The sequence below is a fragment of the Pseudophryne corroboree genome, chromosome 9 (assembly GCF_028390025.1).
Source record: "Pseudophryne corroboree isolate aPseCor3 chromosome 9, aPseCor3.hap2, whole genome shotgun sequence".
NCBI classification, from domain to species: domain Eukaryota; kingdom Metazoa; phylum Chordata; class Amphibia; order Anura; family Myobatrachidae; genus Pseudophryne; species Pseudophryne corroboree.
In genome coordinates, this window is record NC_086452.1 from 229188438 (window position 1) to 229214632 (window position 26195).

General features: G+C 48.2%; 1 protein-coding gene across 1 annotated transcript in view; it reads left to right on the forward strand.

Annotated features, from left to right (window-relative positions):
• Positions 1–26195, forward strand: part of AKNAD1 (AKNA domain containing 1) — a 568892-nt gene that overhangs the window by 242087 nt on the left and 300610 nt on the right. Inside the window, exon 6 of the mRNA XM_063940155.1 lies at positions 7211–7270. Within this exon, the coding sequence (XP_063796225.1) occupies positions 7211–7270 (60 nt within the window). The remainder of the gene's footprint in view (positions 1–7210; positions 7271–26195) is intronic.

Here is a 26195-nt window from a genome sequence, read left to right on the forward strand (position 1 = left end):
CTGTTCACTTGGAATGTCCGGCAGGAGGTGCTGAAAAAACCGGAGGAGGAAATCCTCCAGTTGTGCTGATTCCACCGACTCTGGAATATATTTAATGCGCAAGTTATTACGTCGTGCGCGGTTATCAGCGTCCTCCTGTTGGTCTTGAGTAGGTAGATATCCTCCTGCATGACGTGGACCGAGTGTTCTAGCTCCTGCTGGAAAGTGATGACTTCATCGATTTTCTGTTCAACATCATTAGTGCGGGCCCCAAGATCAGATATCTCCGCCTTGAGACCGGAGATGGCTTTGTGGATCTCCGAGTGGAAGGCCTGTTTCAGTGATTTCATTTCCGTTAAAATTGAGGAGAAGCAATCTTTCATGGAGGGGTCTGGAGCAGATGAGTCTTCCTCAGATTCCGAAACCAAATCAGGGGGGGGGGACGGCTGGTAATTTGGCTGTACTAGACTTCATCTTAGAAATGAAGGACGATATTTCCGCCGAAGCTGAGGCTTTCTTAGATTTGGATTTAGATTTAGGCATGGTGTGTGACAGTCCCGAAGATAAAGAGGGTCATAGGTCAGAGCTGAGCCATAACGTAAGTAGTTAGTGATCCATCACGAATTGAGCATAAAGAATAAACATAGGAAGACCCCCAGGGTCGCACCCGTAGGCATTCAGCAGAACATGCCCCTGGCCAGCAGCATCACAGAGGGCAGCGGTATAGAGGTATAATGCAAATGCAGGGGAGAGAGATGATGAGCCAGCATGTGTGGGGGCCAAGGTGACCACAGCTCAGGTCCCCTGCTTGTACCCCGCGGTCCCAGGGCTGCGGAGGAGGGGGGAGGAGCGGTCCTCAGCAACCAGTCGGGGGTCGCAGGTCGGGTGACACTGAGCCGGTCACACAGGAGTGTAAGCTGTGTCGGGCTGACCTGTTGACACCGTGCCGGGTGCAGGGCTCGCAAGCAGGGTCCTCAATGTAGGCGGGCCTCCGGCGCCGGGACTGAGAGTAGGCCACGACGGGGGGAACAGCGTGTGTCTCAGCAACGATGACCCTGGGGGGGCCAGGTGGCGGCAGGGCCGGGTCCTGTATCCAGCCCCAAGGTGAGGTCCGCAGTGGAGCCGTGTGCCTCCCGACGGACAGCCGGAGCTAGCCAGCCGCGGACGTCCACAGGAGATGGTAAGAGCCCACCGAAGAGGTTATAAACAATGATAGGGGTGGCTCAGGCAGGGCTCAGCCAGGGTAGAGCTATAATGAGCTTAGTCCAGTGCGGGAGGGTAATAGCTCCTGTCTCTGTGTAGCTTGTGTGCTGAGACTTGGCATCCAAGATGGCCGCCGCTACTGTGTGAGGCTGGGTTATGTGGTTTTGTGTGTGGAGCCTGCGGGCTTTAGGGGGGTTTCCCCTTTATAAAAGAGTACCTGAGCGTCCCAGGGAGGTCTCCAGGCTATCAGGGGGGCTCCAGGGGTGTCCGCAGCGCGCCGTCCGGGTCCCGCAACGGCCGCGCACCGGTCCGGAGCTTCCCGCCGGGCCGTCCCGAAACTCGAGGCCCCGGCTTCAGTGGGCGGCGTAGGCCTCAACGCCGCAGCGGCTTGCAGAAGGCCGTCGCTGCTCGGGATCGCACAGCGGGGCACTCACAGGCGCAAGTACAGTGCTTGAGAGTGTTCAGGACCCAGTATCGTCTCGCCAAAAGCAGATTAGTGGGTCTATTCTCAGGAGCTCTGGTGCAGCACGTCTGCCTTGGAATACAGCCAGGCCACGCCCCAAAGATTCGTGTTTTTGCCGTTTTGAAGGGTGTTTGAACTCGAATGGTATCGGGTGCATTTTACTGCAACTTTTTGAATCCTGATACGATCATTCACTAAGCTGCCGACTTTTCCCAATTCGGATTTTCCGATGTCGATGTGATTCGTAATGTTAGGCAGTGTTTTACGGGAGTGATGAGTAAAACACTGCCTGACAAAACACAAGGAATCCCAGCCGGATCTGTGAGATCCATGCAGGGCTTCATTGTGTACCTTAAAAATGTGTTTTAAGTAGTAAAAAATCCGAAAAAAATTGCGTGGGGTCCCCCTCCTAAGCACAACCAGCCTCGGGCTCTTTGAGCCGGTCCTGGTTGACAAAATATGGAGAGAAAAATGACAGGGGTTCCCCCATATTTCATCAACCAGCACCGGGCTCTGCGCCTGGTCCTAGCTCCAAAAATACGGGGGACAACAAGCGTAGGGGTCCCCCGTATTTTTGAAACCAGCACCGGGCTCCACTAGCCAGGTACATAATGCCACAGCTGGGGGACACTTTTATACTGGTCCCTGCGGCCCTGGCATTACATACCCAACTAGTCACCCCTGGCCGGGGTACCCTGGAGTAGTGGGAACCCCTTAAATCAAGGGGTCCCCCCCTCCAGCAACCCAAGGGCCAGGGGTGAAGCCCGAGGCTGTCCCCCCCATCCAAGGGCGGCGGATGGGGGGCTGATAGTTATGTGTAAAAAAATGTGAATATTGTTTTTAGTAGCAGTACTGCAAGTCCTAGCAAGCCTCCCCCGCAAGCTGGTACTTGGAGAACCACAAGTACCAGCATGCGGTTGAAAACCTGGCCCGCTGGTACCTGTAGTACTACTACTAAAAAAATACCCCCCAAAAAACAGGACACACACACCGTGAAAGTATACGTTTATTACATACATGCACACCTCCATACATACATACTTACCTATGTTCCCACGAGGCTCGGTCCTCTTCTCCATGTAGAATCCTTGGGGGACCTGTGAAAAAAATTATACTCACATAATCCAGTGTAGATTGTGTCCAAAGTATTATCCACGTACTTGGCAAAACAAAAAAAAACGGAAACCCGACCACGCACTGAGAGGGGTCCCATGTTTACACATGGGACCCCTTTCCCCGACTGCCAGGACCTCCCCCTGACTCCTGTCAAAGAGGGTCCCTTCAGCCAATCAGGGAGCGCCACGTTGTGGCACTCTCCTGATTGGCTGTGTGCTCCTGTAGTGTCTGTGAGGCAGCACATGGCACAGATACAATGTAGCGCCTATCCGCTCCATTGTAGCCAATGGTGGGAACTTTGCGGTCAGCGGTTGACCGAAAGTAACCTCACCGCTGACCGCAAAGTTCCCACCATTGGCTACAATGGAGCGCATAGGCGCTACATTGTATCTGTGCCGTGTGCTGCCTCACAGGCACTACAGGAGCACACAGCCACTCAGGAGAGTGCCACGATGTGGCGCTCCCTGATTGGCTGAAGGGACCCTCTTTGACAGGAGTCAGGGGGGGTCCTGGCAGTCGGGGAAAGGGGTCCCATGTGTAAACATGGGACCCCTTTCAGTGCGTGGTCGGGTTTCCGTTTTTTTGTTTTGCCAAGTACGTGGATTATACTTTGGACACAATCTACACTGGATTATGTGAGTATAATTTTTTTCACAGGTCCCCCAAGGATTCCACATGGAGAAGAGGACCGAGCCTCGTGGGAACATAGGTAAGTATGTATGTATGGAGGTGTGCATGTATGTAATAAACTTATACTTTCACGGTGTGTGTGTCCTGTTTTTTTGGGGGTATTTTTTTAGTAGTAGTACTACAGGTACCAGCGGGCCAGGTTTTCAACCGCATGCTGGTACTTGTGGTTCTCCAAGTACCAGCTTGCGGGGGAGGCTTGCTGGGACTTGTAGTACTGCTACTAAAAACAATATTCACATTTTTTACACATGGCTATCAGCCCCCCATCCGCCGCCCTAGGATGGGGGGGACAGCCTCGGGCTTCACCCCTGGCCCTTGGGTGGCTGGAGGGGGGACCCCTTGATTTAAGGGGTTCCCACTCTGCCAGGGTACCCCGGCCAGGGGTGACTAGTTGGGTATGTAATGCCAGGGCCGCAGGGACCAATATAAAAGTGTCCCCCGGCTGTGGCATTATGTACCTGGCTAGTGGAGCCCGGTGCTGGTTTAAAAAATACGGGGGACCCCTACGCTTTTTGTCCCCCGTATTTTTGGAACCAGGACCAGGCACAGAGCCCGGTGCTAGTTGATGAAATATGGGGGAACCCCTGTCATTTTTTACCCCATATTTTGACAACCAGGACCGGCTCAAAGAGCCCGAGGCTGGTTATGCTTAGGAGGGGGGACCCCACGCAATTTTTTTTTCCGTTTTTACACTAAACAGACCCTTTCCCATAGATAACCATGCACAGATCTCACTGATCCGTGCATGGTTATCCAAACTCAACTGGAAAAAGCAGGTCTATTTTTTTGCTGCTTTTTTTTAACGAATCGAAAAAAAAACAGACCCGCACTTGAGCACTCAGAGACTAACACCCAAATACGAATGAATAGTGAATGCCCGTATTCTATTAAATAACAGCCGTGTTTGACCGATGGTCTATTCATTTGTATTTCGGAACTTTACAAATCAAACCATTACGAATAGTCCAAACACTGCCGAGATTGGTGCTTAGTGAATTCCCGGATTGGGACTTAGAAAAAAAAACACAAATCGGACAAACTCGAATTCTTAGTAAATTTTGGCCCATGTTTAAAATTTATGCTGGACATAGACTTCCTTTTTTTCACATCAGGGGTGGGATGTAATGAAGTCCGAGATCACCCGACGTGCGGAGTCCTGACAAAACTTGGGCGTTTTTTAAAGGGGCAGTCATTTACAAAGCATAACCTGTAAATGATTACCCCTTTAAAACTATGGGGTCTATTTACTAAGCCTTGGATGGAGATAAAGTGTACGGAGATAAAGTACCAGCCAATCAGCTCCTGCCATGTCACAGGCTGTGTTTGAAAAATGACAGTTTGGAGCTGATTGGCTGGTACTTTATCTCCATCCACATTATCTCCATCCATAGCTTAGTAAATAGACCTCTAAGGGGTCTATTTACTAAGCCTTGGATGGAGAAAAAGTCGCTGGACATAATGTACCAGCCAATAACCTCCTATCTGCCATGTTACAGGCTGTGTTTGGAAAATGACAGTTAGGAGGTGATTGGCTGGTACTTTATCTCCAGCGACTTTATCTCCATCCAAGGCTTAGTAAATAGACCCCTTAGTCCCAGTTCGGCCAGATCACCGGATGTCGGACGAACTCTGGCTCCATTACAGCTCGCCATATATCTGACTCAGCTATGTAATGTCAGTGTGCACGTAGGAAGGATCCTTACAGAAACCACCAGATCAGACTACTTAAGGATTGCATGTTGTTTGCCAGTTATACCCCTTTTTCACTACCTTTAAAAACAGGGGTAAATGCGCGGGGGCGCGCATTTACCCGTGTTTTTCCCTAGTGGAAATGGCCCCCCCCGGCAAATTCCCAGATCAAGTGATCCGGGAATCCTACCCGGGTATCTTGCCGGGTTGAACACATTTTCAACCCGGTAAGCTGTGTAGTGTGAACGGGAGCCGTGTCGAGGCGACACGGCTCCTGTTCACAGTGAATGGAAGGGCGGCGCTGGGAGATCATGGGATTTCCCAGTGCCGCCCCTGCCGCGTCAGCAGCAGCATCACCAACCCGGTAATATGCCGGGTTGGTGAGATCATGGGATCTCCCAGCGCCGCCCCTGCCGCGTCAGCAGCAGCATCACCAACCCGGTAATATGCCGGGTTGGTGAGCGCTGTGGGAAAGGGGGCTGTAGCACGGGTCGCAGCTGTGTCAGGCTCCCGGCTGCGACCCGTGCTACAGATGGAAAAGGGGTATAAAATGAGCCTATTTCACCTGTGAGTATGAAATTACATTTTATTTTACAAAGGTCTTAGCTAATCATCTAAATAATGACATGATTTATATAATTGATCCTGACCAGGCAGCTCTTGTCCCCACTACACAAGAGTGAAACAACACTAGTAGGACAATAGATATTATGTACCATATCAACCGCATGGAATCCCCTCTATGGTGCTGGCATTGGATGCTGATTGCTGAGAATGCTTTTGATTATCTTGACACTCATGTTCAGAACCCTAAGCGATTATGGGATATGTGGTAAATTTCTGGGCTTTACAATCATTTTGGCCTCAGTGTTGACTAACAGGCTTGTCTGCATTCAGTTTGAGTAAATCTTACTAGACATAGCTGCCCCCTATCCCCTTTAATCTGGCCACATTCTTAGATTATTGTCACACTTTGCCGACTAAAGGGCAAATTGGAAGGATAATCACTCAATGAATGGTAGCAAAACGATAAAACCCACAAAAAACGGTCATTCAAACAAGGTTATTAAACATATTTACCCAACCTCCTAGTAGCCAGAATAGTGAAAATTGTACCAGTGTACAGGAAAGCTTCCAACTTTCCCTCCAGCTGAACAATTTCCCTGTCACTGGTCATATCTGTCTAGTGCTGCTTATCCCAAATCAGGGGATAAACTAATGTGGGGTTGTAAACAAGCTCTGGGCCTTGTCAGTCTGGGATGGTGAAATCATAAAAGGGGATACCCTAATTCTAGGGGTCCCCACACCATGATTTCAGCCAGCCTCAAGCAAGTTGGCACCATGGCTGGTTTCCCCAGGGGTATATTATATACACCAAAATACTGAGAAAACAGTTACCTTGCCATGGCACACTAAAATTAAAATCTAACTTATTATAACTAATATAATATAACTCATTAATTAGAATGAATTATAAATAACTTGTGTTGAGCTTTAGTTAGCACCCTGTATTTATAAATGTGGCAGCTTTAATGCACTTCTGCCCTTTAAATTAAAAATGATAAAAATACTGAATGCAAAAAGAGGAGTGGTTTGTATTTAATATTATTGCTGGTTTGCATCCTATAGCCAGAACCAATGACAAGTACTTGATAAATAAACCCCAAATATCTATTCACTACAATGTAACGTTTTTTATGATTACACTTAAAATCAGGCATTTTAATTGTTTTATGACATTACCCTATCTCAGGGTACTTGTATTAGCTGTCAGCCTGTCACGTTCAGTCACATTTCCTACTGATATCAGTAAACTCACTGTGGAATTTGTTGGCATTACAGAAATAAATATGGTCTCAAATGTAGGTTCTCTAAAGTCAGCAAAAAGAGCAGCACAACAAAAAGTCTGTTATGAAATCAACATTGCATCAGTCAATTATATTTAAGTATAACTATTAATAATTCATGTTTTTGTATTATTTTATCTGAAATTTGGTGTTTTTATAATTTAGCATTCTTTTTATTATTCCTTCTATGACCATACAACACAAAATCATTGTATTTTTGCAGATTGAAAGCTTTACTGGTTGTCTTTTTAAGAAGTCATTGCCTAGAAAAGAAGAGCTTCTGGTAACAGTTTTATTTCATTGTTTGGTTTGCTGTGGTTTGCTGCCTGTTGTAGTCGTAAATACTAATACTCTTTTGAGTGTTTTGTTCATTATGATTTGTGATAATAAACACAGCTTGTTTAAAATTCATTTATTAATGAGTGATTTAACTTAATGTGAATGATAAAACTCGTTGTGCATGATAAATGGTGCTCCTGCCAATCAGCTTCTAACTGACATCAGTTGGGAGCGGATTGACAAGAGCACCATTTATCATACACAAGTTAATAAATGAGCCCCTCTGTTTATAAAAGTTTAACTGTAGACTTTGGGCATTTCCCCTGTGGTTCTTTTTATACTGAACCTGGAAACCAAATATAACAGGTATGCCAAACCTTGAGAATTCTTATTACTGACAATTATAATAAAATTATTGACTGATGTCAGGAATGAAACAATATGTACTGTAGTCAGGGCCGTCTCGAGGCCTACTAGAGCCCCAAGCAAGAAAATATTGTAGCGCTGCCCCCCCATGCGCGCGCCGAAGGGAAAGTGGGCGTGGTCTCGCAACTTTGTGTTATCAAACTATAAATAAATATATTTTCACATACCCCTCTACACACACACGTAGCAGCCTTACATGTAACGCCCACAGTATTGTTCCTTACACATAATGTCCCCAGTATAGTTTCAGACACACTTAATAACCCCAGTAATGTGCCAGTTACACATACACCCACAGTAGTGCCAGATACACATATGCCCCCAGCAGTGGCAGATACACATATGCCCCCCAGTAGTGCAGTGCCAGATACACATATGCCCCAAGCAGTAACAGATACACATATGCCCCCAGCAGTTCCAGATACACATATGCCCAGCAGTGCCAGATACACATATGCCCCAGCAGTGCCTGATACACATTTTCTCTCAAGCAGTGCCAGATACACATATTCCTCCAGCAGTGCCAGATACAATATGCCCCCAGCACTACCAGATACACATATGCCTCCAGCAGTGCCAGATACAATATGCCCCCAGCACTGCCAGATACACATATGCCCTCAGCACTGCCAGATACACATATGCCCCCACAGTTCCAGATACACAGTATATGCCCCCAGTAGTGCAGCGCCAGATACACATATGCCCCCAGCAGGGGTGTATCTCCCTATTGGCCAGGATGGCACTTGCCAGGGGCGCCGCCCGGCAGTGCCACCCGCGCCAGGGGGTAGAATGACATAGTAGTTCTCACTGAGTACATCCCTTAGCAGTGCTCATCCACTGCCGGACTCTCAGAAGCGTATTGCACTCTGACACTCTCTGTGACAATGATGGTGAATATAGCCAGGAGCAGTGCACTTCCAGGTATGGGGAGGGGCGAGGCACCTCCTCTTCCTCATCCGCTCCCCTTCTCATTGGTTCCACGCGGTCTGTCACCAACCACTAGTCACTACAATCAGCACCAGTCAGCAGTGCAGCATGAGCATACCTGTACATTTTCTGCGGTACCGTAGCTGTACTGCATGGTCTATCCTTGCAGTCTGGATCACAGGTTACAAAGAGTTCTGTATGGAGAGGTATCTAGACCAGTGACTGCCTGTCCAGCTGTGTTGAGACTATAAATCCCAGCACCCCTTGTCAACTGGATTTGCTGTGACATGTAGGTCCATCACACCTAGAGAGGGGTTTTTAACTCTATGCATGTGTGCATATGTCCCCTCGGTGTCCCTGTTCGTACCCTCCTTGTAATTCCCCCTCAGTGTCCCTGCCCGCACCATCCCTGTAACTGCCCCTTCAGTTACCCTGCCCATACACTCCTGTAATTCCCTCTGTGTCCCTGCCCGCACCCTTCCTGTAGTTCCCTCTCAGTGTCCCTACCCGCACCATAACCGTAATTCCCCCTCAGTGTCCCTGCCTGCACACTCCTCGTAATTCCCCCTCAGTCTCCCTGCCTGCACCCTCCCCGTAATTCCATCTCCGTGTCCCTCTGTGTCCATCTCCGTGTCCCTGCCCGCACCCTCCTTGTAATTCCCCCTCAGTGTCCCTGCCTGCGCCCTCCCTGTAATTCTCCCTCAGTGTTCCTGACCTCAGCCTCCCTGTGACTCCCCCCTCAGTGTCCCTGCCCGCACACTCCTGTAATTCCCTCTCAGTGTCCCTTCACGCAACCTCCCTGTAATTGCCCCTCAGTGTCCTTGAACTCAGCCTCCCTGTAGCCCCTCCCTCTCATTTTCCCTACCCGAACCCTCCCTGTAATTCCCCCTTAGTGTCCCTGACCTCAGCCTCCTTGTGACTCCCCCCCTTAGTGTCCCTGCCCACACCCTCTTGTAATTCCACCTCAGTGTCCCTGTCCGTACCCTCCCCGTAATTCCCCCTCAGTGTCCCGGCCCGCACATTCACGTAATTCCCCCTCAGTGTCCCTGCCCGCACACTCCTGTAATTCCCCCTCAGTGTCCCTGCCCACACCCTCCCTGTAATTGCCCCTCAGTGTCCCTGACATCAGCCTCCCTGTAAGCCCTCCACCTCATTGTCCCTACCTGCACCCTCCCTGTAATTCTCCCTCAGTGTCCCTGGCCTCGGCCTATATGTAACTCCCCCCTCTGTGTCCCTGGGTGGGAGGCACCAGTTCCTTACTTTGCCAGAGGCACTTAGACTTCTAGATACACACCTGGCCCCCAGTAGTGCAGTGCCAGATACACATATGCCCCCAGTAGTGCAGTGCCATATACACATATGCCCCCAGCAGTGCAGTGCCAGATACACATATGCCCCCAGCAGTGCAGTGCCAGATAAACTTATGCCCCCAGCAGTGCCAGATACACATATGCCCCCAGCAGTGCCAGATATACATATGCCCCCAGCAGTGCCAGATATTCATATGCCCCCAGCAGTGCCAGATACACATAATATGCCCCCATAGTGCCAGATACACATAATATGCCCCCACAGTGCCAGATACACATTATATGCCCCCACAGTGCCAGATACACATACTATAGTGGTGATCACTGCCGCCGGCCTCTCCTGCTGCTCCTATTGCTGCTGCTGTGTGAGGGAAGTCGACGCCCAGCGTGGCCGCTCCTGAGCAACGTGCCTGGAGCCGGCTCTGACTGTAGTGACATTTACTTTTCTCTAACGTCCTAGTGGATGCTGGGGACTCCGAAAGGACCATGGGGAATAGCGGCTCCGCAGGAGACTGGGCACAAAAGTAAAAAGCTTTAGGACTACCTGGTGTGCACTGGCTCCTCCCCCCATGACCCTCCTCCAAGCCTCAGTTAGATTTTTGTGCCCGAACGAGACGGGTGCAGGCTAAGGGGCTCTCCTGAGCTGCTTAGTGTAAAAGTTTAAAGTAGGTTTTTTATTTTCAGTGAGACCTGCTGGCAACAGGCTCACTGCACCGAGGGACTAAGGGGAGAAGAAGCGAACTCACCTGCGTGCAGAGTGGATTGGGCTTCTTAGGCTACTGGACATTAGCTCCAGAGGGACGATCACAGGCCCAGCCATGGATGGGTCCCAGAGCCGCGCCGCCGGCCCCCTTACAGAGCCAGAAGACTGAAGAGGTCCGGAAAATCGGCGGCAGAAGACGTCCTGTCTTCAATAAGGTAGCGCACAGCACCGCAGCTGTGCGCCATTGCTCTCAGCACACTTCACACTCCGGTCACTGAGGGTGCAGGGCGCTGGGGGGGGGCGCCCTGAGACGCAATAAAAACACCTTTTTTGGCAAAAAAATACATCACATATAGCTCCTGGGCTATATGGATGCATTTAACCCCTGCCAATTTTTCCATAAAAAAGCGGGAGAAAGGCCGCCGAGAAAGGGGCGGAGCCTATCTCCTCAGCACACTGGCGCCATTTTTTCCTCACAGCTCCGTTGGAGGAAGGCTCCCTGACTCTCCCCTGCAGTCCTGCACTACAGAAAGTAACAGGGTAAAACAAGAGAGGGGGGGCACTAAATTGGCATATAAATATATACAGCAGCTATATTAGGGAAAAACACTTATATAAGGTTATCCCTATATATATATATATAGCGCTCTGGTGTGTGCTGGCAAACTCTCCCTCTGTCTCCCCAAAGGGCTAGTGGGGTCCTGTCCTCTATCAGAGCATTCCCTGTGTGTGTGCTGTGTGTCGGTACGTTGTGTCGACATGTATGAGGAGGAAAATGGTGTGGAGGCGGAGCAATTGCCTGTGTTAGTGATGTCACCCCCTAGGGAGTCGACACCTGACTGGATGGTCTTATGGAAAGAATTACGTGATAGTGTCAGCACTTTACAAAAGACTGTTGACGACATGAGACAGCCGGCAAATCAGTTAATACCTGTACAGGCGTCTCAAACACCGTCAGGGGCTCTAAAGCGCCCATTACCTCAGGTCGATACAGACACGGACACTGACTCCAGTGTCAACGGTGAGGAAACAAACGTATTTTCCAGTAGGGCCACACGTTACATGATCACGGCAATGAAGGAGGTTTTGAACATTTCTGATACTACAAGTACCACAAAAAAGGGTATTATGTGGGGTGTGAAAAAACTACTCGTAGTTTTTCCCGAATCAGATGAATTAAATGAGGTGTGTGATGAAGCGTGGGGTTCCCCCGATAAAAAACTGCTAATTTCTAAAAAGTTATTGGCATTATACCCTTTCCCGCCAGAGGTTAGGGCATGTTGGGAAACACCCCCTAGGGTAGATAAGGCGCTCACACGCTTAACAAAACAAGTGGCGTTACCGTCTCCTGATACGGCCGCCCTCAAGGAACCAGCTGATAGGAAGCTGGAAAATATCCTAAAAAGTATATACACACATACTGGTATTATACTGCGACCAGCAATCGCCTCAGCCTGGATGTGCAGTGCTGGGGTGGCTTGGTCGGATTCCCTGACTGAAAATATTGATACCCTGGACAGGGACAATATATTATTGACTATAGAGCATTTAAAGGATGCATTTCTATATATGCGAGATGCACAGAGGGATATTTGCACTCTGGCATCAAGAGTAAGTGCGATGTCCATTTCTGCCAGAAGAGGATTATGGACGCGACAGTGGTCAGGGGATGCAGATTCCAAACGGCATATGGAAGTATTGCCGTATAAAGGGGAGGAGTTATTTGGGGTCGGTCTATCGGACCTGGTGGCCACGGCAACGGCTGGGAAATCCACCTTTTTACCCCAAGTCACCTCGCAGCAGAAAAGGATACCGTCTTTTCAGGCTCAGTCCTTTCGTCCCCATAAGGGCAAGCGGGCAAAAGGCCACTCATATCTGCCCCGGGGCAGAGGAAGGGGAAAAAGACTGCAGCAGACAGCCTCTTCCCACGAACAGAAGCCCTCCCCCGCTTCTGCCAAGTCCTCAGCATGACGCTGGGGCCTTACAAGCGGACTCAGGCACGGTGGGGGCCCGTCTCAAGAATTTCAGCGCGCAGTGGGCTCACTCGCAAGTGGACCCCTGGATCCTGCAGGTAGTATCTCAGGGGTACAAATTGGAATTCGAGACGTCTCCCCCTCGCCGGTTCCTGAAGTCTGCTTTACCAACGTCTCCCCCCGACAGGGAGGCGGTATTGGAAGCCATTCACAAGCTGTATTCCCAGCAGGTGATAATCAAGGTACCCCTCCTACAACAGGGAAAGGGGTATTATTCCACGCTGTTTGTGGTACCGAAGCCGGACGGCTCGGTGAGACCCATTTTAAATCTGAAATCCTTGAACACTTACATAAAAAGGTTCAAGTTCAAGATGGAGTCACTCAGAGTAGTGATAGCGAACCTGGAAGAAGGGGACTATATGGTGTCGCTGGACATCAAGGATGCTTACCTCCATGTCCCAATTTGCCCTTCTCACCAAGGGTACCTCAGGTTTGTGGTACAGAACTGTCACTATCAGTTTCAGACGCTGCCGTTTGGATTGTCCACGGCACCCCGGGTCTTTACCAAGGTAATGGCCGAAATGATGATTCTTCTTCGAAGAAAAGGCGTCTTAATTATCCCTTACTTGGACGATCTCCTGATAAGGGCAAGGTCCAGAGAACAGTTAGAGGTCGGAGTAGCACTATCTCAAGTAGTACTACGACAGCATGGATGGATTCTAAATATTCCAAAATCGCAGCTGATTCCGACGACACGTCTGCTGTTCCTAGGGATGATTCTGGACACAGTACAGAAAAAGGTGTTTCTCCCGGAAGAGAAAGCCAGGGAGTTATCCGACCTAGTCAGGAACCTCCTAAGACCAGGCCAAGTGTCAGTACATCAATGCACAAGGGTCCTGGGAAAGATGGTGGCTTCTTACGAAGCGATTCCATTCGGCAGATTCCACGCAAGAACTTTTCAGTGGGATCTGCTGGACAAATGGTCCGGATCACATCTTCAAATGCATCAGCGGATAACCCTGTCTCCAAGGACAAGGGTGTCTCTCCTGTGGTGGTTACAGAGTGCTCATCTCCTAGAGGGCCGCAGATTCGGCATTCAGGATTGGGTCCTGGTGACCACGGATGCCAGCCTGAGAGGCTGGGGAGCAGTCACACAGGGAAGAAATTTCCAGGTCTTGTGGTCAAGCATAGAAACGTCACTTCACATAAATATCCTGGAACTAAGGGCCATTTACAATGCCCTAAGTCAGGCAAGACCTCTGCTTCAGGGTCAGCCGGTGTTGATACAGTCGGACAACATCACGGCAGTCGCCCACGTAAACAGACAGGGCGGCACAAGAAGCAGGAGGGCAATGATGGAAGTGGCAAGGATTCTTCGCTGGGCGGAAAATCATGTGATAGCACTGTCAGCAGTGTTCATTCCGGGAGTGGACAACTGGGAAGCAGACTTCCTCAGCAGACACGATCTTCACCCGGGGCAGTGGGGACTTCACCCAGAAGTCTTCCACATGATTGTGAACCGTTGGGAAAAACCAAAGGTGGACATGATGGCGTCCCGCCTCAACAAAAAACTGGACAGATATTGCGCCAGGTCAAGGGACCCTCAGGCAATAGCTGTGGACGCTCTGGTAACACCGTGGGTGTACCAGTCAGTGTATGTGTTCCCTCCTCTTCCTCTCATACCAAAAGTACTGAGAATCATAAGAAGGAGAGGAGTAAAGACTATACTCGTGGCTCCGGATTGGCCAAGAAGGACTTGGTACCCGGAAATTCAAGAGATGCTCACGGAAGACCCGTGGCCTCTACCTCTAAGAAAGGACCTGCTCCAGCAGGGACCATGTCTGTTCCAAGACTTACCGCGGCTGCGTTTGACGGCATGGCGGTTGAACGCCGGATCCTAAGGGAAAAAGGCATTCCGGATGAAGTCATCCCTACCCTGATCAAAGCCAGGAAGGATGTAACCGTACAACATTATCACCGTATTTGGCGTAAATATGTTGCGTGGTGCGAGGCCAGGAAGGCCCCTACAGAGGAATTTCAACTGGGTCGATTCCTGCATTTCCTGCAAACAGGACTGTCTATGGGCCTCAAATTAGGGTCCATTAAGGTTCAAATTTCGGCCCTGTCAATATTCTTCCAAAAAGAACTAGCTTCTGTTCCTGAAGTTCAGACGTTTGTCAAGGGAGTACTGCATATACAGCCTCCTTTTGTGCCTCCAGTGACACCTTGGGATCTCAATGTAGTTTTGGGATTCCTAAAATCACATTGGTTTGAACCACTCACCACTGTGGACTTAAAATATCTCACATGGAAAGTGGTAATGCTGTTAGTCCTGGCTTCAGCCAGGCGTGTATCAGAATTGGCGGCTTTATCCTATAAAAGCCCTTACCTAATTTTTCATACGGACAGGGCAGAATTGAGGACTCGTCCTCAATTTCTCCCTAAGGTGGTTTCAGCATTTCACTTAAACCAGCCTATTGTGGTGCCTGCGGCTACTAGGGACTTGGAGGATTCCAAGTTGCTGGACGTAGTCAGGGCCCTGAAAATATATGTTTCCAGGACGGCTGGAGTCAGAAAATCTGACTCGCTGTTTATCCTGTATGCACCCAACAAGCTGGGTGCTCCTGCTTCTAAGCAGACGATTGCTCGTTGGATTTGTAGTACAATTCAGCTTGCACATTCTGTGGCAGGCCTGCCACAGCCAAAATCTGTAAAAGCCCATTCCACACGGAAAGTGGGCTCATCTTGGGCGGCTGCCCGAGGGGTCTCGGCTTTACAACTTTGCCGAGCAGCTACTTGGTCAGGGGCAAACACGTTTGCTAAATTCTACAAATTTGATACCCTGGCTGAGGAGGACCTGGAGTTCTCTCATTCGGTGCTGCAGAGTCATCCGCACTCTCCCGCCCGTTTGGGAGCTTTGGTATAATCCTTTCGGAGTCCCCAGCATCCACTAGGACGTTAGAGAAAATAAGAATTTACTTACCGATAATTCTATTTCTCATAGTCCGTAGTGGATGCTGGGCGCCCATCCCAAGTGCGGATTGTCTGCATTACTTGTACATAGTTATTGTTACAAAAATAGTGTTATTGTTGTTGTGAGCCATCTTTTCAGAGGCTCCTTCTGTTATCATGCTGTTAACTGGGTTCAGATCACAAGTTGTACGGTGTGATTGGTGTGGCTGGTATGAGTCTTACCCGGGATTCAAAATCCTTCCTTATTGTGTACGCTCGTCCGGGCACAGTATCCTAACTGAGGCTTGGAGGAGGGTCATGGGGGGAGGAGCCAGTGCACACCAGGTAGTCCTAAAGCTTTTTACTTTTGTGCCCAGTCTCCTGCGGAGCCACTATTCCCCATGGTCCTTTCGGAGTCCCCAGCATCCACTACGGACTATGAGAAATAGAATTATCGGTAAGTAAATTCTTATTTTTTCTTAATGTGTATTGAAAAAGTAGCTTTTCTTGTCTGTCAGTAAATTTCTTTTTCATGCACTAGGGGTCACTGGAGTACTCTTGGGATATGGACGGCTTCCACAGGAAGAAGGCACTGAATAAATTAATTTTGAAACTACACCTCCCCTCCATAGCCCTGAGTACCTCAGTATTTTTTCTGTGCTCGACACAGTTAGAAGGCTTGTGGATTTTGTCCACATTTCATGGAATTTTTCTAAGTTTTTCTTTTTTCAACGATTTACCACATCCCTTCCCCCCTTCCAATAGGCGTGGGTCCGGGATAGTGAAGGCTGCTTTAGCAGCTGTGGGTGTCGGACCTCTCTAAAAAGAGCTCCCTCACTATCACGTGCAGGACTAAAACCTGCAGTAAAGGCTGGACGGAACTTACAGAGAAGCCCCGTCATAGCCCTCACCACAGGGTCCAGGTATGTTGAACGGGGCGGTCAGCTCACGCTGCCGCCCCACTGTGTGGGATACTGTGTGTGTGTGTGTGGTCCCCCGCCGCTCTGAGCCGCGTCAGCCACATGGTTTTATGCATAGGCCGCTCCATGACTAACTTTGCTGCCACAGTGATGTTCCCTGCACACAGAAATGTCAGGGTCACTGGATAAAAGCTCATGATTCAACTCTTATTGATAAAGGGAATACAGCAGCGCTGCATATGTATTACAATAGGCTATGAAGTCTTTGTTAAAACAGGATACAAGTTATATGTGCAGGTTTGAGTGCAACATAAGATGTTTATTAAATCTGCCTACATAATTATAAGTCGGCACTTTGTGTTATACTGTGAGCATGGGGACATATTAACCATGCTTCCTGTTGTTTTTCCTGTTGTATTTCCAGAATTTCCTGTGTTACATCTCTCCTCCATTGAAGGCGCAGGGGTGTTAAGGGGAATTTGGGATCAGGCATATTCCTGGCGTGCACTGCACTTGGCCAGATATATATTTATAGAGACACCTTAGTGCTATTTACTGAGTCGCGCAAGTTGTCTGTCTTTGTATTTTTTGTAATGTCTGTCTGCATGAGTAAGACACCAGCAATTACTAATAAGCAGTTTCCCTGCCATGTCTAAAACATGGATATACACTCACTTCTCTTACTATTATTTATATCATAACTATTTATAATGATATTATCCTAAAGTCTGCAAATCTGAATCATGGCCATGGCAGCCAAATACTGGCTTTGTTCACTGTTGTAAAGTAAAATATGTTATAACAATTGGTCAGCACATGGTGCTTATAAAACGGTATCTGTGGAGCACTGCAAGCATTGTGAGTTCAGTTCTCACCTGCAGCAGCTTTGGCTTAATTCACTTGGCCACACCACACTGGATACGCCCAATCTCATCTGATTTTGGAAGCTAAGCAGTGTTGGGCCTGATTAGCCACCTGGGAGTACAAGGTGCTGTAGGTATTTTTTAATCTACAACCACACAACACTGGATACGCCCAAACTCATCTGATTTTGGAAGCTAAGCAGTGTTGCATATTGTTTGCCATCTGGGGAGACTGGTGATCCAACTAGATTGCATACTAATGCATGCTAGTTTAAACTGTAAAAAAAAAAAAAGATACATTCTGGTAGCTCAGTTTGGGCTTACACTGTCAATATAAACCTACCATAGGTTTTACAGTCATGATAGCTCTCCAGAGGCCGCTCCCAAGAGCGCGCTCCCGGCGCCGGCCACTAGATAGAGCCCATTAACTAAGCTGTGGTTATGCAGCAGTCATCTCAGGTTTTAAGCCTGTGTGAGGTCACATTTAGTTTCAGACTTCTAAAAATTATTATACCTCTGTATCAGGATATATCTGGATATATGTATATGGGTATATAATATATATGTGTATGTATGCATATATGGAATATATATATATATATATATATATATATATATATATATATATTTATTAAGGTCTGAGTATGTGTGAATATACATTGTTGTATGGGGATCAGTACTAAATGCCGGTGGTCGGAAGCCCGGCGGTCGAAATACCGACACCGGAATCCCGACCACACAATCCCGACAGGGGTGGCGAGCGGAACGCAGCCCCTTGCGGGCTCGCTTCGCTCGCCACGCTGCGGGCACGGTGCCTCGCTACGCTCGGCACACTATTATATTCTCCCTCTATGGGTGTCGTGGACACCCACGGAGGGAGAATATGTCGGGATTGCGGCGGTCGGGATTCCGGCGTCGGTATTTCGACCGCCGGGATTCCGTCCGGCGGCATCTTGACCGGATCCCGTTGTATGTATGTGTAGATATATTTATATATATATATATAATATGCTGACATTAAAAATCTAGTTTTGCAGTAAGCAAGACTAATTGGTCAGCACACAGTGCTTATTAAACAGTATCTGTTGAGCACTGCAAACATGGTGACTTCAGGCTCACCTGCAGCAGCTTTGCTTATTGTTTTTACAGGTGGCTCTGTAGCCAAGTGGTTAGGCTTCCCGGCCACAGTGAACATTGGGGGTCATTCCGAGTTGTTCGCTCTGTATTTTTTTCTCGCAACGGAGCGATTAGTCGCTAATGCGCATGCTCAATGTCCGCAGTGCGACTGCGCCAAGTAAATTTGCTATGCAGTTAGGTATTTTACTCACGGCATTACAAGGTTTTTTCTTCGTTCTGGTGATCGTAATGTGATTGACAGGAAGTGGGTGTTTCTGGGCGGAAACAGGCCGTTTTATGGGTGTGTGTGAAAAAACGCTACCGTTTCTGGGAAAAACGCGGGAGTGGCTGGAGAAACGGAGGAGTGTCTGGGCGAACGCTGGGTGTGTTTGTGACGTCAAACCAGGAACGACAAGCACTGAACTGATCGCAGTTGCCGAGTAAGTCTGGAGCTACTCAGAAACTGCTAAGAAGTGTCTATTCGCAATTCTGCTAATCTTTCGTTCGCAATTTTAATATGCTAAGATTCACTCCCAGTAGGCGGCGGCTTAGCATGTGCAAAGCTGCTAAAAGCAGCTTGCGAGCGAACAACTCGGAATGACCCCCATTGTGATTGCATGGACACTGGTTCAGATCCTGGTTTAACAGGTGTTTAAAAAAACAAAACAAAACATGGTAGGACACCATTTTTTAACGTTACTTCATGGTTCTTTCCCGGAGGTTGCTGCCCTACAACACTTAGCCTCTGGAGGAGCGGGGTGTTGTTAGGAGTTTAATTTATTGATTGTTTTTGTACAGCATGACTCTACAGGAAGATTCACTATTGCTGGTAACCACATGCACGGTAATGCAGGTTTATACACACGTTACTTCCGTGGTGTACTTACTGGTTGGGGTACATGATCACTAAGTCTAATGCATAGTCAAACAAGCAGCTTCGCTGCAAAGTCGGTCACACAGTGTGTCGGACAAATACGAATCTGGGCCAGTGGCGCAATGTATAACGCATCTGACTACGGATAACAAGATTGTAGTTCGTCTCCTACCTGGCTCATTTAAGTTGCCGTGATCGTATAGTGGTTAGTACTCTGTGTAAAAACTGCACAGACAGACCCTTACCGGTCCTCTTTGGGGGGAATGCGGGGGCATGTACTGCCTGAAAAATTTTTTTTTTTTACTGTTTCAGTTAGATTGTTGCGGTCGATTTACCGCCAGCCCTCATAGCACCAGGCCAGTACGTCAGGTTCTCAGCGAAGGCTGAACAATTTTCAATGAGAGACAATTGCAATTATTGGGTGTTTAACTACCTATCGGAGTGTACCCTACACAGCAGTAGGGCTGTTGCTTCGCCCTGCTTTGGTAAGGGTTTGAGGTAACAAGGCTGTAGTGGCAGGACACTCCAGTTCAGGTTTGCCCTAAATAAAGACCACCTTACACTTCTTGCTGCCTACAGCTTCGTTGGACGTTGGCAGTTGGTTCTTGCGTTTTCAGCTTCGCTAGTGGCGCATAACGTCCACTTTGGCTACGTTCCTAACAGGCGGAGTCGGATTTCAAACGAGATAGATCGCAGACCAAGTGGGGGGGGGAAATCTGATTTCCTACCATTGTCTACGCGAATTCCTGAATGATTCCGTCTCAACGACTTCAATTCCTAGGTATGATTCTCGATACGGTAAATCAAAGAATTTACCTACCCGAACAGAAAGTACAGGTCATTCGTCATCTGGTACAATTAGTGCTCAAGCCACGCACAGTCTCGGTTCATTTGTGCATTCGCCTATTAGACACAATGGTGGCGGCTTTCGAATCGCTTCAGTTCGGAAGACTTCACTCACGTCCTTTTCAATTGGATGTGCTCGCACAGTGGTCGGGCTTGCATATGCAGATTTACCGCAGGGTGAGGTTGGCTCCAAGGGCCAGAGTGTCTCTACTCTGGTGGCTCAAAGTACAGAATCTAACCGCAGGGAAACGGTTCGGCGCCTGGAATTGGATAATTCTCACGGCGGACGCGAGTCTTAGAGGTTGGGGAGCTGTAGTTCAAAATTATCAGCTCCAGGGTCTCTGGGCAGGTCACGAAAGATTGCTGTCTATAAATGTCCTGGAACTCCGGGCAATTTACAATGCGCTACGACAAGCAGTGCACAGGCTGCAGGCTCAGGCTGTTCAGGTGCAGTCAGACAATGCGACGGCGGTCGCATATATCAACAAGCAAGGAGGAACGAAAAGCCGTATGGCAATGCGGGAAGTAGCTTGAATCCTCTATTGGGCCGAGTATCACCAAATGATCTTGTCGGCAGTAGTCACTCCGGGAGTGGACAACTGGGAGGCGGATTATCTCAGCCGTCGGAATTTTCATCCAGGAGAATGGGCATTAAATCCAGAAGTGTTTCACATGCTAGTCCAGAAGTTGAGTTACCTGCAGGTGGACCTGATGGCATCTCGCCACAATCATCAAACGCCCCAGGTCGTGTCCAGAACGAGAGATCCAAAGGCAGTGGCGGTGGACGCTCTCACAATCACGTGGCCATACAGTCTCGTGTATCTGTTTCCACCGTTTCCGCTGCCCCCTCTGTGGCTAAAACGGATCAAAGAAGAGTCAGTCACAGTTATACTAGTGGCGCTTCTTTGGCCTCGGAGAGCTTGGTTCTCGGATCTCAGCGGTCTACTCGCAGTCGGTCTTTGGCCGCTCCTACTATGTTCGGACCTGTTACAGCAGGGTCCGTTCCTTTACCCCGATTTAGCGCGGCCGCGTTTGACGGGGTGGCTGTTGAGATAGCCCTCTTAAGAAGAGAGGGCATTCCAGAATCGGTTATACCAACCATGTTACGAGCTAGGAAGCCGGTTAAGGCAGCTCATTATTATAGAATTTGGCGTGCCTACGTAGGTTGGTGTGAAGCTCGGAAGTTTCCGACATCATCTTTTAAGTTATTCCGTCTTTTGTTATTTCTACAGATGGGGTTAGATGGAGGTCTGAGTTTATCCACACTAAAAGTGCAGATATCGGCGTTGTCAATTTATTGTCATAGTAGATTGGCCCTATTGCCGTCGGTTCACACCTTTATGCAGGGTGTCCTCAGAGTTCAGCCTCCATTCACTCCACCTACTGCGCCATGGGACTTGAATCTGGTTTTTAGATTTCTTACAGTCTTTTTATTTTTGAACCCTTACAACAAGTGGATATTAAATTTCTCACTTGGGAAAACAATTTTTCGTTTAGCCTTAGCGTCAGCAAGGCGTGTTTCAGATTTGGGTGCTTTGTCGTGCAAGCCACCGTATTTAGTGTTTCATGATGACAGAGCGGAACTTCGGACGAATTCCGCTTTTCTACCAAAGGTAGTGTCATCTTTTCACATCAATCAACCAATAGTAGTTCCTGTGTTAACAGGAGTCTCTGGTAGGTTGGATGTGGTACGCGCATTACGCATTTATGTATCCCGAACGTCGACAGTTCGTAAGACGGATACGTTGTTTGCTCTCTATGATGCTGCCAAGATGGGTTGGCCAGCTTCTAGGCAGACCTTATCCAGTTGGATTAAACTGACCATACGTCAGGCTTACCTTCATGCTAGGTTACAGCCGCCTACATCAGTAACAGCTCATTCCACACGTGCTGTGGGAACGTCATGGGCAGCGAGTCGTGGAGCTTCTACGACACAGCTTTGCGGGCGGCTACATGGTCTTCGGTGCACACGTTTGTGCGCTTCTACAAGTTTGATACGTTTGCGGCATCAGCATCTAGCTTTGGCCGCCTAGTGTTACAGGTGCCAAACAGCTCTCCCGCCCACGGGGGAAACTTTGGTACGTCCCAAGAGTACTCCAGTGACCCCTAGTGGATGAAAAAGAAAATAGGATTTTGGTACTTACCAGGTAAATCCTTTTCTTTGAATCCATAGGGGGCACTGGACGCCCACCCAGAGCAGTTTACCTGGTTTGGGGTAGGTTCAGTAGATCTTATGGTAACACATTTTCACCGACTGGTTCAGATTAACAAGTTCTAATCGGTTATGGTGTCAACTGTTTAGTTGTCAGTAATGTTGTGTCAACTTTATTGTTGTCCGTTATGTTATATGTAATTCTCCATTGTCAACCTCTCTATCGCTCATGTTCGGCTCAGTAAAAAACACTGAGGTACTCAGGGATATGGAGGGGAGGTGTAGTTTCAAAATTAATTTATTCAGTGCCTTCTTCCTGTGGAAGCCGTCCATATCCCAAGAGTACTCCAGTGCCCCTATGGATTCAAAGAAAAGGATTTACCTGGTAAGTACCAAAATCCTATTTTCTATACTGTTTGCATCCCTGATATATGGTTGCATATATTAGCTTTATTTTCATTTTGCAAAGCTGTGCAGTACTGTGCGATCTTATCCATAAATGGCTAAAGTGTTATCAGTGCCTGAAATGAAGATAATAAATCTCCTATTGATTCTGCACCAGGGTCATAACTTCAACTTTGTGGCTTTGGTATTGTGGTTGTACTTTTATCATGTAGAGTTGGATTTTAAAACACATTAATTATTTAAAAAGCCATTCAGTTTTCATGTGGATGTCTCACTATGATTCATTAATTTCTCTTACATCCTAGTGGATACTGGGGTCTTGTACTTTAGTACCATGGGGTATAGATCGGGTCCACTGGAGCCTGGCACTTTAAAAACCTTTAGTGTGTGTATGTGTGTGCTGGCTCCTCCCCTCTATGCCCCTCCTATCAGACTCAGTTTAGAAAAATGTGCCCTATGAACCGGGTGCACTTCTCTGGAGCTCCAGAGATTTTTCTTTTAAGTTTATTATTTTCAGGTAGTTCTGGTTGGCAACCAAACTACCTGCTTCGTGGGACTTAAAGGGGGGACCGAACCAACCTCCTGAGGGTTAATGGTCCGTAATCCCAGCTGACAGGATACTGAGCTCAGGATATTGAGGGATATCGCCTTAGGAGACTTTGGCTATCCACTCATTGTCAGTGGACATATGTTAAGCCACTCCTGTGACTATATATAATAAATTTTCACCTTGGCAGTATTTACTGTTAATTAATCTTATACAATTCTGGTATTTATATTTTTATTTAAAAATACTTGATCTTGATTATCACACTATATCTTATATGATCCTAAATAAAGGTTAATTTTTATTGTCTCATTTTTTCACAAAGAGTGCCCCAGCACAGAGTCTTTTTTTTTTTTTCCTCCTTAATTTTCAATGTAAACCCACTGACTCTGGGAGCACCACCGACGGCATATTTACACATCAGTGTTACATTTCCGATGTCGGTCACGGACACATTTCCTCATAATAAGGTCTTGTCTGTTATCATTTACCAGTGCGGAACACCCTCTTTTTCTTTTTGCATTAGGATACTGAGCTCCTGAGGTGCTGATGACACGCCGTTAGTGTCTGTGCCCATGCTGACAGCTAGCCGCCACCCTCTAACAGATGCCGAAGATCCAGGTGCGGTGAGTGTTACACCGGTTAGCGGGTTCCCAGTGCTGTGTTGGCAGCAAGTCACGCGGCAGTCACGGGCCCGGAGCTACGGTGCCCGCCGCAGACAAACTGGCTCTGGGCTACAAGCCCCGCAGTACTCACTTTAAGGCTTTGTGTGGACTGTATATGGATGTTTAATGTTATTTTTAACATTGCCAGTATAAAATCATTGTCAGGGACTGCGCGCCATTACAGGGGTCGGGGCTTCCCAGAGCGGGAACAGAGGTGGGAAGGCGACATTTCCTACTAGTGTGGATCATCAGGCTGCATGAACGCTGCTCCTCCAGGGACCCATGCTGCTACAGACTGTAAACTGGTACCAGGGCTTCATAGAAGGGGGGAGCACGCCAGCGATAGCGCCGCTGCACTCCTATCAGGTCATACACATACTTTCACACTTTGTGCTGCTGTGTTTCTGTGTGCTGGTGTCCGCTCCTCAGTGTCACTCCAGGGTCTCTCTAGGGTCTGTGTGGAGTTGTTAGTCAGTGGGCTAAACTGTATTACGGTTGCCTAAAATGTCTGTGGACATGGTTATGTGTAGTACTTGTAACTCAACCTCCTCTTCAGCGGGGTCACTCATGTGTGAACGATGTTCTTTTTCACCACAGGGACACAGTTCACAGGCACCTGACTGGCTAGATAGCGTTAAAAGCATGATTCAGAATGTAAATTCAGAATTGGTGGCGGCTAAAAGAGAGAGACAGGTGCTAAGACAATCTATTGATTGTGTGGCCAAGGCTGCCTTTGCCAAAAAGGCTTATCAGCTCCCTCTAGTGGTATCCCATAAACGCTCACTGCCTCTGGTATTACAGTCTGATTCTGACTCTAATCAGCCGGATGTGGATGATGATGATGATATGGATGAGGACAGCTCTCTGTCCACTGGAGTGGAGGCTCTCATCTTTCCTATTAGAGAGGTCCTCCACATTCCAGATCAGGAGGCTGAACCAGATGAGGAATTATATTTTAATGTTAGACCAAAGACCTCAGCAACTTTTCCTGTGTCTAATCTAAGGAATTAAACTCCCTGGCTGGGGAGGCTTGGTTAAACCCTGATAAAAAATTTTAAGATCCCTCAGAGGTTTTTAACTACTTTTCCCCTCCCTGCTGAGGACAGGAAGATATGGGAACCCCCCCCCACCCCCCGTCAGTCGATATGTCTGTATGTATCCAGACTGTTCAAAAAATTAGTACTACCAGTACCAGGGGCTGTTTACCTGAAGGAGCTGGCTGACTGTAAGATTGAGACTACACTGAAGGCAATTTATATGGCAGCGGTCGCGGCACAGCGCCCCACAATAGTTTGTGGGTGGATTTCTCAGGCGGTAGTCAGGTGGTCTGACACTGTTATTGAAGGTTTAGACTTTCTACCCCGGGATGAGGTCATTACTCTGCTGCAACATATACATGATGCTGCAAACTTTATGAGCGATGCAATTAAGGAGTTGTGTAAGATAAATGGCTGTTTCGGCGTGCAGGGCTCTGTGGTTACGTCAGTGGTCAGCTGACGCTGACTCCAAAAAGGATGTAGAAAATCTTCCCTGTACAGGTGATGCCTTGTTTGGAGATGAATTAAATAAATGGATCTTCCAGGCTAAGTCTACCTATCTGTCGTCAGCTGCACCTGCTAGACATTCTTGCACCGGACCCTCCTTGCAGTTCTTTCGTGTGGCAAGGTTCAGAGGCAGGGGCTGATGGGCCTCCACCACCTCCAGAGGATCTCTTAGTAAGTTCCATAAACCTGCACCTGCTGTCTCCCTGGACCAGACCACTGGATCTCCTGCCACTAAGCCTTTCCAGTAGGTGCTCGCCTTCAACACTTCGCCCATGTGTGGGCGGAGTCCTGCTGGGATCCTTGGGTGAGGGACCTCATTTCCCAAAGATACCGGCTGGAATTCCAGACACTCCCCCCTCACAGGTTTTTCAAGTTGGGCTTACCAGCTTTACCCGCGTGAGAGTTACCTTGCAAAAGGCTATTCAAAAGCTTTTGCAGACAGGGGTGGTGGTGCCTGTACCACCTCAGTTACGCAACCGGAGGTTTTTACTCCAGTCTTTTTGTCGTACCCAAACCAGACGGTTCGTTGCACCCCATCTTGAACTTGAAGTCTCTAAACCCATATCTGCGGGTATTCAAATTCAAGATGGAATCCCTGCAGGTGGTGGTGTCCGCACTGGAGGAGAGGAAGTTCATGGTATCTCTGGATGTCAAGGATGCTTACCTACACATTGCCATGTGGCCCCCTCATCAGGCTTACTTC